Genomic DNA, 18856 nt, shown 5'->3' with positions numbered 1-18856 from the left:
ATTCCTTGGTGATTCGATAAAGAACAATTGTAAAAGAACAGTTGTAAAAGTTCATGTAACATCAATAACTTGATGATGACCCCTTGAGTGGGTGAAAACGTTCATTCAATGTAATAAACAAAGTCTCTCAGTAATAAGGTGTGTTTGATATACAATAAAATATTTTATAGATGACAAAATAAAAATATGTTATTAATTAGAAATTTATTCTAGTGAGTCATGTTTGTTCAGTGAAGTACTGAGTGATGTTTTTCTCAGAATTTGTGTTTGAATATCAAATTGTTCAAGTTAGATACAGTTCAAGCTACCAAGATATCACTCTATTTTGTTTGTCATTTTTATGAATGATTATTTACCTACTGTTAAAAAAAATAATAATAATACTTACCTAAACATGTTTAAATAAACTTTACTAAATACGAAGATTAATCAATAAAACAAAACAATGACAATCTTAAAGACTAAAGTCTGAAAGCAGCAATGACAACACACAGTTGATAGAAAACCTACACACAAGGAAGAAAAACATTGCACTATCAGTTTTCATTAAAGTAAACCTGATGAAAGGCACAAAACAAATTGAAAATTTCAATTCTAAAATCCATGAACAAATTTGAGACTTACTTGCTTACTTGAATAAAAAATATGGAATAATGGAGTTTGCACTTAAAAATTGTGAAATTTTGTACAGAGGATTTTCCAAATTCTCAAACCATGTTAGAGTAAAACCAGAAACAATGGTGTATGGGGAATATCCCCAATTTTCCAACCACATTAGAGCAAAACATGTTATAGAAGTGTCATGTTGTATGAAGGATACAGGTATCAAGTGCATACATATTTGTAAAACACTTAATTTTCTATTTATTTTGTATGCAATATATTGCTCTGATGTTTGGAAATAGGAGTAGGTAACATTCTGAATGTTACAATGTAATATATAAATGTAGGTATTGAAGACTGATCACATAAGAAGGTTTTGTAGATGCCACACTTTATCATTAGTGAAAAATTGTTTTTATCGTTAGACACAGTCATTCTCAAATTGAGTTGAAGATTATTAGTAAGATATAACTAATTCACTTCCTAAGTAAAGTACAGTCAAACCTGTTTTTATGCGGTCTTTTTTTGTGCAATTTTTTATTTGTGCGATTTTTTTATGCAAATTTTTAATTTGTGCGGTTTTTTTTGTGCGATTTTTTATTTGTGCGGTATAGTTGGCGACTAGTCTCATGCGATTCGTCATGTCTCACGTTGACTTATTATAGCTAAATAAACTTATAGCATAAATATGCAAAAAATGAAATAATTTATTTTTTAAGTCAACAAAACACCACCTGGACAAAAATATGTAAAACAGACGATAGACCAGACGATGCAGTCAAGTGCTGACATCTGTTGTCAATAAATTCTATTTCGTACGGTTTTGAGTTATTTTCTATGTGAGACTTTTTTTATGCGGTCCCTGTTGACCGCATAAAAAAAATTATATATTTTTAATTGTGTTGCGAAAACTATTTTTTACAGCCATTCATGAAGTTTCGTGCGATTTTTTTTTTAATGCAGTCCCTATCCACCGCATAAAAACAGGTTTGACTGTATAGATAATTTCATGAACAATAACTTTAGTTTAGTGACCATTTTGTAAATTGATCATAATACTCTTTGCTTGAGAAAATTAAATTTATTGAATAAATAACCTGCATTTAAAATGGCTAATAAAATGCATTTTAGCACAATATTTTTTTTACCTCTGACAGAAGGAGAGATGCATTCTATAATTAGGGCAGAGATACACAAATTTGTATAGCATATAGAATGCAGGTTGAAAAGTATAGAGAGGAATGATTGTGAATTTTTCATTAAATTTATAATAAACATTAATTGTTAAACTATCTATCAACCTTTTAATATTAGTGTCTAAAAAAAAAGAAGATGAAAGTATTATCTTCCTTTTCTTTAAAAGCAAACTTTATGAAAGGATAAATAAAATTTAAGAAGATATGAATAGGAAATAATGACTTACATCAAATTATTACCTTATGTTTGTTTTTAAAACATGGATGACACAATTTGGTGTATAAAAATGTAAAATACAGCTTAAAATTGTCACAATTTTTTTAAATTTACAATAAAAAAAATAGAAACAGTGATACTGGGAATTGATAAATTATCAACAAATTTTTGTTATGAATAGTCTATATTGGGAACAAGTGAGCAAAGCCTATAAGCTAAGTGAGCAGGGAAGACAAAGCATCTAGTTAAATATATTCTTTGGAATGTTCAAAAATTCATCAGTATGTACTGTACTGTATAGATCAGGGATTCCCATACTTTTTTAAGCCACTGCCTCTTGGTTCCATAAACGTTCCCCCAATGTCCCACAATCATATCCTAACACTCCTAACTCATTTTCCCTTGTGTGAGAAAAGCTTTCAAATACATATTCTTAGAAAAAAACTTTTCTACTAACCTCTCAGTTTGTGTCCATGCTGTACATTGTTCTCCACATTTGGAAACTGTTAAAGGCAATGTTTCATCTTATCCATTTTAACAGAGGAAAGGGAAGGGTCACCGTTGAACCTATGGTCACCATTCAATACCCTGTGTAAACATCCCTGCAACCCACTTGCTTCATTTCCCTCCCCCAGATTTACTCATTGCCCACAGGACAGTAGTGTGACCGTCGGCCATATTGTATATATATATTTTATTGTATATAGTTGTAATCCTATCTTATTTTTGCCATTTCCTCCTTCCTTTGTCTACTCTTTCTTAAACTTTCCATGATCATTATCGCCGTGGGGCTGGATTAGCAGTTCTGAGAATCGGTAGGGACAATAGCAGGTAGTGTGGCCTGGGGAAAAAGTGTCTAAGAGAGGGGTCACTTTTCGACTAGATACGAAGAGAGACAGACAGCAAAAGCAAGGCTCGATCGTGAGTTCCGAGAGAGGAAAGAAGTGCGATAGTTGAGTGAAGAGCCGAAAATATAGAGACCGGCATATTGGAGAACCCTGATAATTGAGAGAAGAAAGAATAGTGAAGAAAGCCACTATCGTCGAATCCAGGTTCTACACAAAGTATCGATACGTATCCGCCAAAAAAGAGAAAACCCCGGGTGAATCATCCCTTCATTTCTTCTATCTTTCTGCTGTCCTATCTTTCTTATTTTTCCTTAATATTAAGTTAGATTTAAGCTAGATTTAAGTTAGGTTAGTCACGCGTTTACGAAGGACCAATTGTTACGCGCTAAAAAATTAACACACCTCGAATTGTAAATCAGTTGGGATTCCTTAACAACAAGAACCTTATTTGTTCTAAGTGGAATAAAGGAACATTGTTTATTATTGTAGTCGTTGCAGTGTCCTTTTCTGTACATTTAATTCGCGGGCCGTACTGCCACACTCTTATAGAACACCACAGTAGTATCCACTTTGAATCACTGGTAGAGATAATTAATTTCAAAATTTTTTGTTTTATATACAGGATTTTGTCCAATTAAATTTCAGGTATTAAAATATAAAAGTGTAAAATTAAAATTTGAAGATGCAAAAACTTTTAAATTTAAAAATATTAAGAAATCTAAAGTAACAAATGCAGTATTAGTTCCTATTTTAACTATTAATGAAATGTAATCATTTCATATGTTTCTTAGATTAAATATTTTAAATTACAAGAAATTTATGAAATAAGTTTTACGTAAATGTTTTAACTATAATTTCTGTTGCCAAGTTGACCATGTCCAATTTGAACATGTCAAATGATGTCAATTGATATTTTTACTTAGGCATATCTTTTATTTTATTGTTTTTAAAATGAAATTATTTTGAAAATTTTTTATTGCAAAATTTCTATATTGATATCAATAATTCTTATTTTAGGATCCAATTAGTGTTTTTGAAAAAGAAATTCGAAATCATCAGTTAATTAATTCATATGAAATCTTATCTATGGACCAGAATACATACTTAATTGCTGAGCAGTTAATTGAAGAAGGACTTAAAATGGTTAGATCTTAGATAACATATAATGTTTAATTATATTGATAATTTTTATTGTATTTATATGTATTTTTAAATATAACAATTTAGCTTCTATATAATAATAGAATAATTTAGCTTTAATATAACAATAATAAGTTAAGTATTATTCCTCTATCATTAAATCAATTAATTAGCCCAATTATAATCTAATCATTTATAAGTTTGTCAATTTTTAATATTTATCTCTATAAGATCAGTTATTTCTTCTATAACTTCAATGCTTATAAAATTAATGGTAAATTGACCCACATAAAGTTAGATCAATATTCACAGGGGAAAAAAAAAACAAATGCTAAACTGATTAAAGCAGTCAAAATTTTTACTGGATTAAATGTTTTTGGGACTCTTCTATCCTATCATCAGACCAAAAAACATTTGAATCAGAAAATTTATATAAGAATATTTATCATTTATATAGGAAGAGGCACAATATATTAAAATGATTTTAAAAAACAGATTACTACATAATTAAAGGTTTTATTTAATTTTTAAGAATTAAAGTCATCATTAGAAATCTTTAATCTGCTTTTACATTCTATGCAAATTACTCTCTAGTAGTTTTGCTCATATTACCAATGAAACTGTTTTAAACGTTTACTAGATACTCTGCTTTCTGTGTTGCTGTTATTGTATAAAAGATCATTGAACAATGTATTTATATTGTAATTTATATTTCATTTTATATTCCAGGGTAAATGGATATTTTTAACTAATTGCCACAACTGTTTACATTGGATGCCTGAACTAAATAAAATAATTGAGAAATTTCCTGAATCAAAATATCATCATCAGTTTCGTTTGTGGCTTAGTACAGTACCATATCCTGATTTTCCCATAACTCTTCTTCAGAAATGTATCAAAATCACAACAGAACAACCAAAGGTATTATTATTTATTGATAGATTGTGTTCTACTCAGTTGATAATTGTCTAGTATTATGCCAACTAAAAAGTTATTATTTTCAAAAAACAGAACAGAGTTGTAGTTATAAATCTTATTAAATTTGAATTTAAAGAATCTAAAACAATTGAATTTTACAAACTAGTTTATTTTCAGTACAAATTTCTACAAAACTTAATGCAGGATTTTACTCTACAATATTATCCTTAACATAATACATGATATAATAATTATTTTTAAATTTCACAAAATGCATTTCAAAATCTTGCACTCCTCTTCATTTTTTGTGAAATTCCTATATTTTGGTAAGAATAATACACTAAGATAAACAAGTGAAAGAAGCACAAACAAGAAAACAAAATCATTAAAAAGATTATTGGGTTTCTTTCTTAATTTTATTCCATTAATTCACACACAAAAACACCACAGAAAGTATTTAATGTTTTAATGCTTTTTGAATAGATTCATTTAATTTTCAGTTCGTAGCAAAAATTAACATCATACAATTTTATATTTTATAATCTCAATGTTTTTAAGTAAAGCAAGCAGCATGCCTCAAGCGAATTAAATTCAAATACTGAACAAATTCAGTATGCTACATAAACAAACCTCACGAAACCCGATAAATTTGTAAAGCCAAACAACCATTGTATGTAACCAAGGATGGTTATGTCATATTTTAAGTATGTATAGTGACTCGGATATTGAAAAATATTGAGCTTAGGGGATGGGTAATAATTTGAGGACTTTACAAAATTATAATGAGAAAATTGACAACCATGTTTAATGACAACAAAGGCACACATAATGAATTAACACTATAACCGACACCACTTTGTTACTGCATGCGTAATTGACTAACATTGTCAAGGTGACTCTGACATGAATATTAATTTCACTCACGATAACGGATATATATAAATGTATATATATTCACACAACTGATAACAAGTGTACCTGAATCCTCTTGGCACTGATTCAGAGACTTTTCCCTCTGATGATTCTCCTCCTTACAATCCTTTAATTCAAATCCCATATGTTTGTAGAAAATCACAACTTTATAAAAATAATAGTTACATTAGGTTCCATTAATGTGTATCTATTCACCTTATCATCTTCCTACTGATTTGTCTGTGATCCGTGGTTGATGAACTTGGATTATCTTTTCTTAAGAGAGCTTTAATCCTTTTTTTGTCCTAGCTGAGATTCACCATGACTCCACACTCACTCATCTAGTCCCGAGTTCTTTCGTCTTCCTCCCCTGGATGTTTATCCAGGGGAGGAAGACGAAAGGAAAAAAGATCCTTCAACAGGTTGAACCTTCACTTTTATACCTCCCGCCATCTCAGGATGGTTACCTGTCACATGACTTGGCAGTTGACCAATTAACAGTATTTTCACCGTATGACCCGGAATAGGGTGGAACGGGACAAAACCAAAAACACACACACAACACAACTCAAAACCCAACATAAAATAAACAGAAATATAATTACACACACAATACAGATATACAATAAAAAATTTAGGCAGTTTCTTCACAATTATAGTAGTGCAGCACTACATATGTCTAGAAAGAGAAATGGGACCAGAGGCTCGGGTAGTGTAACTGGCAACAATTCATACAGAAAGCAGGAGTTTTGGGTTTGAGTCCTGCTCCAGGCCAATTCTTTACTTCCAGAATATTCTAAGTTACTTAATAAATATTAATTTAATTATAATTATTAAATTTTAATAAGAAATGGTACCTAAACACCTCTCTCTAGTGAAAAATTATTTAGTAATTAATTAAATATGATCATGGAAAAGTAGCCTGATGTAATCCAGTGATTGTTTGGTTTCAGTATACTACTGCATATAAAGAATATGAAGCATGAAAACAAACAAACAAAAAAAATAAAAGTAAAATTAAATTAATTACAATAAAAATAAATAAGATTGAAAGTAACTCCTAAACAAAATAACAAAATATTCAAATATTAAAAAAAAATTCATACAATTTGTTAAAAGTAACATCATCTAATTGTTAAACTTGGATATTGCTTTTTAGAGATTAGGATGTGATGATTGTTTACCATGTTTTTCCTATATCAGACAATGCCCTTTGTTTGTTGCATTCACAAACGTTCCATCATCCGTTAGACCCGGAAGGGACAATGAAACAGCAGGAGGGTATAAAGGGTGATCAGGCTGACGGAAAGGGACTTTTTATGGACTATCTCGGAAGCGAGCAGGACAAACAACGAGGAACAGCAAATAAAGGTGGAAGGTGAATCAAGCTGGAAGGTGAACAAAAAGTGGGAAGAGAGCTTCAAGACTATTTCGCCCATGTATAAAATTGTATACATATATATAATTCATGTGTAACTTATGCATGTTGGAGGAAATTAATTGTCACGAAAACCGAGAAGTTATTGTAGTACTTATTGAGCCAGATGTTAACTCATTTTTCTGTTGAGAAAATAAATCTTACAAGGAAAACTGGTTAGACTCATGTAACTCGTTACGTGACAAAAGAACAAAGATTACACAAAAGTTAACATTGACTTGACTTACGGAAGGTCAGTGCTGAAAAGGGGAAAGTAAAATGAGGTCACCATCACCAACGGTTTCCTGAGGAGTCAACAGCACCACCAATCTTTTATTATGTAACAGGAAAAGTATTTACAAATATCACTGTGACACAATGCACATATTGATGTCATTTTAATATTTAACACTAACTTCAATTGTTGATTCCAACACTAATGAAATTGTCAGTCATTAAAATCTATTAAACAAAAACATCTATTAGACACTTAATATCCAAATCCATGGGTCCATGGTGTCAAAACTTTTTGTTTTGATGTTGAAATTACTAATTCCTCTACATATGGAGTGGAAAAAATTTCAAATCAGATAAGATAATCAACTCTTTCTTCCATTTTCCATTTCTTCTCCTTCTTTCTCTCATTCTTGTGCCAGTGCATTAGCATCTCTACATTTGATATCAATCAAATATTCTTTCAGTCATGTATTAGAACACAATGTGCAGCCTATGCAAAATCTTGTTGCATCTATCCCTAAATTTCTCAATGGAACCAATGCTCACCCTCTTATTCATCGATATTGGTAAGAGCCCTGGAGGAGAGAATGTCTAAATACTCATCTTAACATCCCTACTTTAATGATTTTGTAAAAAATTGTACATTTTTGTTTATATCCTTGTATACTTGGACAAAGATACAAATAATAAAGGATACAAGCAGAAATTTATAAGAATAAGAACAGAGATAAAAAGAATTAAAATGTACACTTTTGTTTGAATTTTTCACATATTGTCATAACAAGAATGTTGTTTGTTCCTCTCAGACCAACATTCCCAGCAGGAAATTTACAAATAACATTTGGATCTGATGTCAATAACTGTTGATGAGAAATATACACAGTATCTGATTTAAATCAATGTAGGTTTTAAGATTAGATAAACATCTCTGGAATCAAAGTCAGTGTCAAAGTATTGTTAACACAAACCTTTCTTGCATACAAAATGTATCTCAATTTTTACTTGAAAACAGGTGAGGGATTAATCAGATTGTAAAGAAAAAAATTAAGAATTCACTGTTTTGTTCTCTGTCCATCTACTTAATCTATTGCTGGTTCTTCACTAATTTTTTTCACCATTTGTCCAATTTTCTGAACCTCTTATGTTGCTGATCAAGGAGCTTTTGCTTGATGGTATGTGTATTTTTTAGTAGTATTCATCTCTTGGAATTCTCCTTTTATGAATGTTTGTGTGTCTCCATCTTGTAGATGTATAGAACTTTCTTTTCAGCAGTATGTCTTGGCAAGCTCTTATAGAATAATACTTGAAAGGAAGATAGATTCAGAGGGGAAGACATAGTATCTCAGGACTTTTGTAAACTGTTTTAGAAACCTTGATATTAATCTCAAGTATTATACTAAGAAACACTGTCTTTTTCTCTTAAATAAATGGTATTTTTTATGAATCTATGAGTCATTTCATATCCTGAATTCATGCACTCACATACATGGCATTTACACTTGCATTTTGCTGTCTTGTCCTTTCTGATCAAAATCATAATTATAAAATTTTCTTAACTTTATTGCCTGAATGAGATCAAAATCCCATGACATCTTATTGGTGTCATCTTATTTCTAATGAAGTTGTAAAGTGAAGGTATTTGCACTGTTATTATGTGTACATTTCAACTAATGGTATGTCATTTAAGTAACATAAGAGAACAAAAATTTAGTTGCAGCTACTTGCAGATTTTTTTTTGCTGTTCAGTATTTTGTTCTGTTGGATTTGGTTTTTTAACTAACTAATTTACTTGAAATCTTCTATTCTAGATAACATGGAACAAAGTATATTATCCACTACATTGGATTGATATTTGAACTCCCTCATCAATTCTTTAATAAGTAACAATTCTGCATCTAAAGCTTACTTATTTGAGGAGAATAGTAAAGCTCTTTAAACTAATAATCTAAAATAATTTAATACAGCATCAGACTTTCACAGCTCTTAAATCTATACTTAAATATTTGATAAAATTTTCAGGACAATAAGTATACACTTAGAAAATTTACAAAAATCAAAAAAAAAAATAATAATATATTAAAAATATCTTTACATTGTGTTCTTTCTACACATCTCAGGAAATAACAGTCTCATGGTAGAGTTGACCTTTCTTTGGAAGTGTCTTTTTGCCCCAATAGGTAAAATGTTAAAAAATTCCTTCTGGCATCAGCACAATTAAAAGTATACATATTTGATAAGTGAACTTTTTGTAGAAAAGACAAAACATAAAGACATTTTTAATATATTCTCTTTTTAAATATATTAAAAATGAATAAACATAATTTAAATATACGCTTAGAAATTTTACAAAAATTTTCTAAGTATATATTTAAATATTTGAAATGCATCAATTATTGCATTTATTTAAAAGTGTTTAATAATAAATATTTTTAAAAAAATAAATATTATATGCATAAAATTTTTACTTTCTCCTTAAAACTTTAGCATTTAATTGATTTTGCTTTTTGAAGTTATTTTGTGGCTGTCAGCCATATTGTGTTTTTTTTTGTGTTTCTTTTATAGTTTGTAAGTTATAAATACATATACATATATATATTTTTCTTTCTTTCTTTCTTCTTCCTTCATTTCTACTTTATTTCTGTTCCTTTGTCTCAACAAGTTGTATATCAACCGTTATCGCCGGAGGGGGAGGATTACCCCTTCTAAGAACCAGGGGATAAACAAAGAAGGGGGTATTAGGACTTCCACGAATTTGGGAGTGTGAACAAAAGAAAAGAGGAAGCCCTGAGGACTAAGTGGTAGAAGAACGGACACTTTTTGGCTAGACCTCGAGAGGAACGAAGGTGCAAGGCAGCGTTCGAGACTCGAAAGAGAGAGGAAGAAAGGAAGCTGCAGGACCGTCGAGGACAGAGAAAAATAGGCACGAGGGCCAGAGAGCGCCGAGAGAATAAGAGAATATCGAGGACGAACAGCCGAATAAAGAGGAGGAGGAAAGGCTACCATTGTGGAAGGGTACTTCCCCGAGTGTGTCGATCGATTGTGGACCCGGGTACTTTCTGTCTATTTCTATATACTTTCTATCTTTTCTAAGTCTATCCGTTTCCCTATTACATTAGTTTTAAGGTAGTTACAAGTTTAGTTTTTAAGTTGGTTGTAAAGATCTTATGTTACGAGCGCGTGTATTATCGCTTGTACGCGAATAAGTGGCGACCCCTTCCCCAGTGAGGATACTCAAGTTGGGATCAATTGTAAATAATAAAGAAAAGAACCGTGTTCTGAGAGAAATAAAGGAATATTTAATTGTATATATAAGTTTTTATGTTCCTATTTATAACGTTTGTTCGCGTACGTACAAATCTCTCGATGCAAACAACCACAATTTCATAATTTGAAAAATACATAATTTACCTTATCTTATAATTTTTATTTTGTCTTATTCCGCAACTAATGGGTTAAGTCTGACTGATATATAAAGCCTGTAATGTCATAATGTTAAAAATACCAAAAAACAAACTTTTCAGGAGTGGAAAAAAAATTTTTTAGTTTATGATTTCATTTCAATTTTACAATAAAATGGTAAAAAAACTCACTAGTTTACAAATTCTCTAGAATATTAAAATGATGCAAATGTAAGATGTAATGTTTTAAAGTGCCAAAAGTCACATGACTTGCACTTTGTTGTTTTAAACGTTATGTTTTCACATAAACTCAACTTCAAAATAAAACCACTTACAGAGTCACTATCACCACAATATTTTTTCGCAGCAGAAATTTGCAGCATTGTGTTTAAAATTCAATTCTTCAATAAAATGTATTTAGAGAAAAAATGGCATTTTCAACAAATTATGGCATTGCACATTTCATATATTAATACTTTTTTTAATTATTAAATTTATGTATTTTTAGGGAATCAAAAATAATATGAGCCGATTATACTCAAAATTTTCTGAAGCTCAGTTTGTTAAATCTGAAAATATTCAAGATAGATATGCAACATTACTATTTTGTTTGACAGCATTTCATTCTATTTTGATTGAAAGAAGATATTTTAAAAACCTGGGTTGGAATGTTCCTTATAAATTCAATGATTCTGATTTTACAGTAAGAAAACTATTATGAATTATTAAGTATTATTATTATTACTATTATTATTAATTATTAGAAAACTATTATTATTTTAGAACAGTAAAATAATAATGTGCAAGTATACATTATTCTTAAAAATTAATTTATATTCATTGTTTTGTTTTTAGTTACAAATTAAAAATTAATATATTGACTAAAACATATTAACAACTTAAGGGGTGACTGTTGTGGCTGTTGGTGTGAATTTTTTGCTCTTGTGATTTTACTCATTTTTGTTTTTTGTTTTGTTTTGTTTTGTTTTGTTTTGTTTTTTGGAAAATGACAGAATTTTCATCTCAGTAAAGGAAAACTTTTTATTATTATCTCAAGACAGACTGCTATGAAATGTAAGATCAGAAGCAAAGAGAATGTTTCACATGAGTCAACAGAACAGCTGATGTTGTCTTATATAATTGCCAAAAAGGAGATTAATGTTTAAGAATGAATCTGACTTTTGTTGAAATTACAAGCTTCTTTAAATAGTAAATTACAGATTTTTTTTAGAGCATTTAGATAGAATGCAAGCATGGATTGAAAATATAGACACTGCTTTGATAGATCTTGAATTTAGGCTCTCTGTCCTTGATTCTGATAAAGAAACAGGCTATGATAAAAGTGACAAATCAATTATGGAAATTGATGCAAAATGTAATAATTTGCATGAATGTTAATTTGAGATACTGTGACGGTACGTCATAATTTTGTATATACGCGATAGTTATAAGCCTTATATTAATCCTTCAATTCTTTGTTCTGTCTCCCTTGTTTTCTCGATCTTTCTATTTTCACTTTCCTTGCGGGTGGGGCAGTCCTTTCCCCGGAAGTAAGGGGGAGGACAAAAGAAGAAAAAGACCCGGAGGCAAAAGAACGGGAGTAACGGTCATTCTTGGTGTGGAGCTGGGACGGAGCAGACGTGGAGAAAGAATAGGATCGGCTCGTTCAGCGAAATAGAGATCTCGAGGACACATCGTTATTCTGGGTACCCCCTATCCCTTCTTATATATAATTCCATATATTTATCTAACTCTTCTTTCCCCTTTCTATAGCAAGTAAGTTAGTTTTAATCCTAGTTTGTAATAGTCCGGTGAATATCCTATTTGTAACTCGTTATAAATTTGTCGCGCTTATTGTGTGTGAACCACGTGTTTCCCTTTGTTATTTTTGTCTACTCCTTCGCCTACACGTGTGAGGTTTCGAGTCGGAGTTGTAAAAGAATCCTGCGTATCATCACGCGAGGTGAAAGAGTGTTTTATTGATTGTTGTTTTTTTTTTCATTAAACTTAAAGTTTTGTTTTATTGTAAATTTGTCCTTTCGTTGGCCATACACTCGCGTGACTTAACAATACAACAGATAGACAATAAGATATTTGTATGTAATTACAAAGATGAAATTTCCAGACAGAAAACAATCGTTTTTAGAAATATAGTTTTCAATGATAAACAGTATGATGACATAGAGGACAAGGATGACAAATATAAAGTTCTGTACTTGGATAATAATGATAATATGAGACTTCTATTTTATATCAGAGGTTTAAATAATAAATATTGCTTTTCTAATTTCTGGAATCTGATGTATAAAATAGATGTGTTTTGTCTGGTAAAAACATGGCATGCTTTTCTTATAATTGAATCACTGTTTTCTAATGATTATAAAATTTATCATCAGGTAATGTATAGCTGTCAGGGTCCTGGAAGACCCAATGGTGAATAAATATCAGTCTTAGACTGTTAAACTGAAGTTAAACTGAAATTTTAGTCATGATTTGTACTGATTTTACAACTAGATACCAAAAACTTAACCAATATCCAGCCAATAGTGTCATATAACACTGTTGGCTGGATATTGGTTAAGTTTTTTACCGGATAAGATTAATATTATTGTTCTCTGAGCTCATCAGTGAATCACGTGGCTGAGACTATTGAGAGTGGATTCTTGGACCCCTGAAAGGAAAATTTGTTCTCATACTAGGGAGTGTGGCTTTATTAAACCTTATTTATTTTCTTTTCTTTACTTTCCTCATACTATCTTCCTGTAGTAACAATTTTACTTCCGTTTTCTATTTACTTAACCACGCGGTAGTTAGTCGACACATGTGGCCTGGACGGTAATAAAAACAAAAAGGGTGTGACACCGAGGGGTCGAGGGGTTACGTCAGAGGAGATAGGAGGACAGGAGCGAGAGGAAGGAAGATTTTTCGGAGAGAGAGAAAAACGGGACGAACAGAAACAAAGAAAGTTATTAAGGAACGGATCCGAGGTTTTTTTTTCTTATTTATTACCGCCAGTCACCCCTTCGAACCAATTTTCAGTCTTATCATCTCTGTTTAATTCTCTTCCACCTTATCTTTCTCTAGGGCCCTGTACTTAGTTAAGCTAGATATAAGTTAGAATAAGTTCTTTGTCTTGTCGGCACGCGGGGACTAATTGATGACATTGTTACGCGCAGTCCCAAATGTATTTGTATTAGTAATTAGTAAGTGTGTGTAATCGTTTCTTTGTAAATTATTTATGTTCGCTGAAATTAATAAACCTCTTTTTTTAATTCTATCAAAGCCGAGCGACTCTCAGGGTTTTGTTATTTCATATACTCGGCTAACAGGAGATTCAGTGAGTGACCTTCATCTGTAATATATATTGTAAAATTAATTTTTGTTTATACCACATGATTAGCTCCTCGTAAAGGATCTATTAATTGTCGCGAGTGTTGTTAGTTGTATCTAGTAGCAAGTAGTGTAGGTTCTGATGTATTTGTCTATTATTAAAACCTTGTTAATTGAAAGTCAAGGCATTGTCTATTTAAAGTCTTCACGCATACATTTTACCCAACTTATTGTCTGGAGTACTCTCGATACTTCCCTGGACACTAGTTATTTGTAGTATTTTGGGCTATATAACACACTTATTGTTTTATTTCTTCTTGTTTGTGCATTATAATTGGCAACACTGGTGCAATGGAAGAGGAGTATTTAAGGGAGTGCCAAGTTGTAACAAGGTTTTTTCTTTTTCTGACTGGCCATTGTTGCCCTTGTGGTTTTCTCACCCATGTCTTCATCTGTGTGAACAGTTTTCTAGCAATCACATGTTGTAGTTGAAGCGGTGAACAAAGACTATTATAAGCAAATAGGAAGAATCCATTTCCATTGGAGGAAATACGTGTTAGACATTTCAGACTTCATGTTGGGATTAATTGATTGCCTGTGAATGATATCTTCCAAGCGGTATTTCAGAGTTTTGCATGCTGACAGCAGAAAATACTTTGTGTGGTGGTTGTCTCACCACTTAATTGTGTTTGTTGAGAATATATAAAACATGTGGTCGTATATCTCATATTTGTTTTATTCACACTATGTACAAAGAATTCTCGTTCTACAACTGTACGGTTAGATAGCATCCACGTGGTACATGAGAATAGCTCGCGTCCGGACTGTCGCTGGTAAGTCGGGAAAAAGAATATAGCGGACGGCTTGTACATGTTTATATATCCGCCGCGCCAGCGCCACCTGGATTTTTAGGTGTAGCGCCAGTTACAAATATGCGGCCGCCACACTTTGTATTGAAATCTAACCACTATACTAGAAGTTTTCCTGAGACACAGAGGTGTCTCTATGTGGTCCAATGCATACTTTGTAAATTTTGTATCTATAATTGTATATAAGCCTATAATAAACTTGGATACTCCCTATTGATGGAATCAGCCATATCGCACTCCATTCCTGAAGATCAAAACAATATTTTAAATTTGACCTACTATCCTTGGTATTAGTCTATTTTAAATATACCTACAAATCCGAATTTCATTACTGCAAATATACATGTAAACATTAAATGTCTACTACTACAAATTTGACTTAATAAATATTCTATTATTACTAACAATAACTATATTGACTTTACAAAAAATTGTTACTGGTGTAAATCTAATAATTTCTCACTATTTCATATCCTCAACGAATGTCCAGCATAACAGAAGTATCATCAAAAATATCAAATTAACAAATTGATTTATAAAAATCAAGAATCAAACTTTAGATCCAAATTTAATAATTTATCATCTATTTATATATATATGTATAAAATAAATAATTTCTTCACTCATATTACTAAAGAATTAACCAATTGTAGAGCTAGTGATACCATTGTTTAATTAATTATCTCAACAACGTTTTCCGAAGTTTGTACATTTATATATTTCTGTGTTTTTGTTAATGACTACCACTGTGGTTTCTCCCACATGGGATTTATATGATTGTATTGTTTATTAATGTAATTACATGCCAATTATTTATTGTTTTATCTAACCCCCCTGTAACAAGGTTTCCTTAATACAATAAAGTTGTTATTATTATTATTATATTTAGACATTTTGATTTTTTCTAGAAATTTAACTAGTCCCATCATTTATTTCTTTTAGGTTTACAGATTCTTAAGTTAATTTTAATCAAGACTGTGGTATAAAATTGTTTTTTGTAATATAAGATTTACAGTCTTAATTTAAAATTAACTGAAAAACCTGCAAACCTAAAAACAAAAAATTAATGCTGTGATTTACAAACAAGATTAAACTGAAGAGGGAGATAATAGTCCAAAATGTTAGACTTGATGTTGCTTTTCAGAGATTAGTAAAAACTAGTTAGACTTACGTAACTGGTTATGTAACAAAGAAACAAAGAATACACAAAGATTACACTGTCTTGACTCATGGAAGGTTAGCACTGAAAAGGAAAGAGTGAAACAAGGTCATTGTCACCAACGGCTCCCCAAGATGTCAACAGCACCACCAACCTTTTATTATGTAACAGAAAAATGTTTACAAAACATCACCACGACACAATGCGTTGTACGTAACGATGTCATATAGCATTTAACAATAATTTCAATCACTGATTCCAACACAAAATGCATCTTTAATCAAATAAAAGAAGCATAGCAAACATTGGTCTCTTGTTTTAAAATATGGCCAGGACTTAAATTACACAAAAATTCTTTAAAAAAGATTCCTCAGGACAATACATATAAATGTGTCTTTTGGTGCCAAAAAATATTTTCTACTTTTCTAAACGTGAAACAGATATGTTAACTGTGTAGTGATTAATCATTATTGTAGTTATAAATATGTTACAGTCAAAACCCGTTTTTAGTTAGAACGCATTTTAACTAGTTGAAACCAGTTTATACTGGATGTCTTTGTTAAAACCCGTTTTGTCTAGTTAAATCTAGTTTTAACTCAAATTCATTTTTGATTAGCAGTAAATTCTAGTTTTAACTAGACAAAATCCGTTTTGTCTAGTTAATTTACTGCTGTACATGTTTTGATTTTAGATAAAACTAGTTTTAACTTTTAATATTAGTTAAAACTAATTTTAGCTACATAAATATGTTTAGGGGAAATAAATAAAGTTATGTGTAGTGATTCAGGGGAAGATGCCTAACATTTTGCTTATGAAGGAAATTATAGTGATAATTTGAGTTTTTAGGCCTCTAACAAAAATATCATATTCTTGAGCATGTTTTTCAAATAAAAACTTTGGAGTATATCAAAAATAATTATGTATTGTGCTTGCAATGATGACTTTTTCACTGTCTGGCATTTTAGGCATCTCACTCGGATACTCAGGGTGATATGCCTAAAATGCCGTTGGGGTAAAATAAATATAATTGCATAAAATTAATTTCCGAATATCTTAACCAAATTTAATTTATTGCATATGTAGTACGAAGTACTTTATAGTAAGTGTAACAGCACAGTACATAAATATTGATAAGTTTCCGCCCGTTCTAACGTGCTCTATAGCTAGCTGAAAGCTTTTTTCAGACCAAAAACCTTTTTGAAAAGTCCTTATTTAATTTCTATGCATATCCTGCAATAAAACGAGAAAACAAAAATTTATTAAAAATAGGCATATTGGAATTTAATTAACAAAAAATAGGCATGTTACCCCAAGAAAAATGTGGCATCTCTTCCATTTGTCAGGGTAAAATGCCTAGTGGAATCATGTGTTCTAATCCTGATCAGTGCATGTCTGATCAGGATTGGCAGTAGCTCACAATGGAAACTTTAGAACCTTAACTATATCACACATTAATTATTTTTCGCAATTTTTAATAAATTCTGTTTTAACTTTTAGTTTTAAAACGATTCTATAAATATTTCACAACAATAAAAGCAAGATAAAAATGAAGTTTTTCTTCTCGGATGTAGAAAATGAGGTAACGGTAGCCAACTATAACTTTCCGCACTCAATACTGGCCCAACAATTCATCGTACAAACATATGACAATATCTGACGTCACCATTTGAAAATATCAAAAAGTAGGCATCTTCCCTCGCTTACCATCTTACCCCGAATCACTCTATATGTTGCAGTCAAAACCAGTTTTTAGTTAGTTGAAACTAGTTTATACTGGATGTTTTTGTTAAAACTTGTTTTGTCTAGTTAAAACTAGAATTTACTGCTAGTCAAAAATGAATTTGAGTTAAAACTAGTTTTAACTAAACAGAACGGGTTTTAACAAAGGCATCCAGTATAAATTAGTGTAGTGTTATGACACTAGGTTTGTTTATTCCTTTGGTAAACTCCGTATCGAAATTTACCATCTAAAATCCATCACAAGAAAACGAAGCAAGAGCAAATAAGTCCACTCTAATAACCTTAAATAGCTTCGCAAATATATTTATCCACAAACGTTTTCGGTCCCTTAGGACCTTCTTCAGGTGGGATTTAAGTAGAGAGTGACCCTACGAAGTTTGGTTCGTAGGGTCACTCTCTACTTAAATCCCACCTGAAGAAGGTCCTAAGGGACCGAAAACGTTTGTGGATAAATATATTTGCGAAGCTATTTAAGGTTATTAGAGTGGACTTATTTACAGTCTAGTCGCGTACTAGTATTATTATACTTAGTTCCGTTTGTCACGTGCCGAGTTTTACCGTTGTTGTTTCATTGTGATTGGACTATGTTTGTGACGTATGGCTCACGTGTCTTTTGTTTTTTATTGGCACGGTATATAAATTGTGGGAGCGCCATACTAGAGCCATTCTTTTTCTTCTGGTGGATTGGTCTTCATAGGAAGAACTTCAACGGACTCTATGAGAAGGAACAAGGAGGTAAGGAGAGAGGAATTCTGATGTAGCGAGGTTTTGAGTTGTGAACGACAAAAAAGGCAATCCATCGTCATCGAGACAAAAACATTGTGTGGACTCACGATGGTTATAATATATAACTTCTTTAGAGACGATTATTG

The 18856-nt window shown here is 31.1% G+C and overlaps 1 protein-coding gene across 1 annotated transcript in view; it reads left to right on the top strand.

Moving 5' to 3' along the window:
* The window catches only part of LOC136980687 (dynein axonemal heavy chain 2-like), a 647596-nt gene that overhangs the window by 563321 nt on the left and 65419 nt on the right, over nucleotides 1-18856 (top strand). The window contains exons 64-66 of the mRNA XM_067276853.1: nucleotides 3882-4007; nucleotides 4734-4925; nucleotides 11395-11589. Coding sequence (XP_067132954.1) covers nucleotides 3882-4007; nucleotides 4734-4925; nucleotides 11395-11589 — 513 coding nt within the window. The remainder of the gene's footprint in view (nucleotides 1-3881; nucleotides 4008-4733; nucleotides 4926-11394; nucleotides 11590-18856) is intronic.

The sequence above is a fragment of the Centruroides vittatus genome, unplaced genomic scaffold (genome assembly GCF_030686945.1).
Source record: "Centruroides vittatus isolate TY-2023 unplaced genomic scaffold, ASM3068694v2 contig_717, whole genome shotgun sequence".
Lineage (NCBI taxonomy): Eukaryota > Metazoa > Arthropoda > Arachnida > Scorpiones > Buthidae > Centruroides > Centruroides vittatus.
This window is presented reverse-complemented; position numbering and strand designations above follow the sequence as displayed.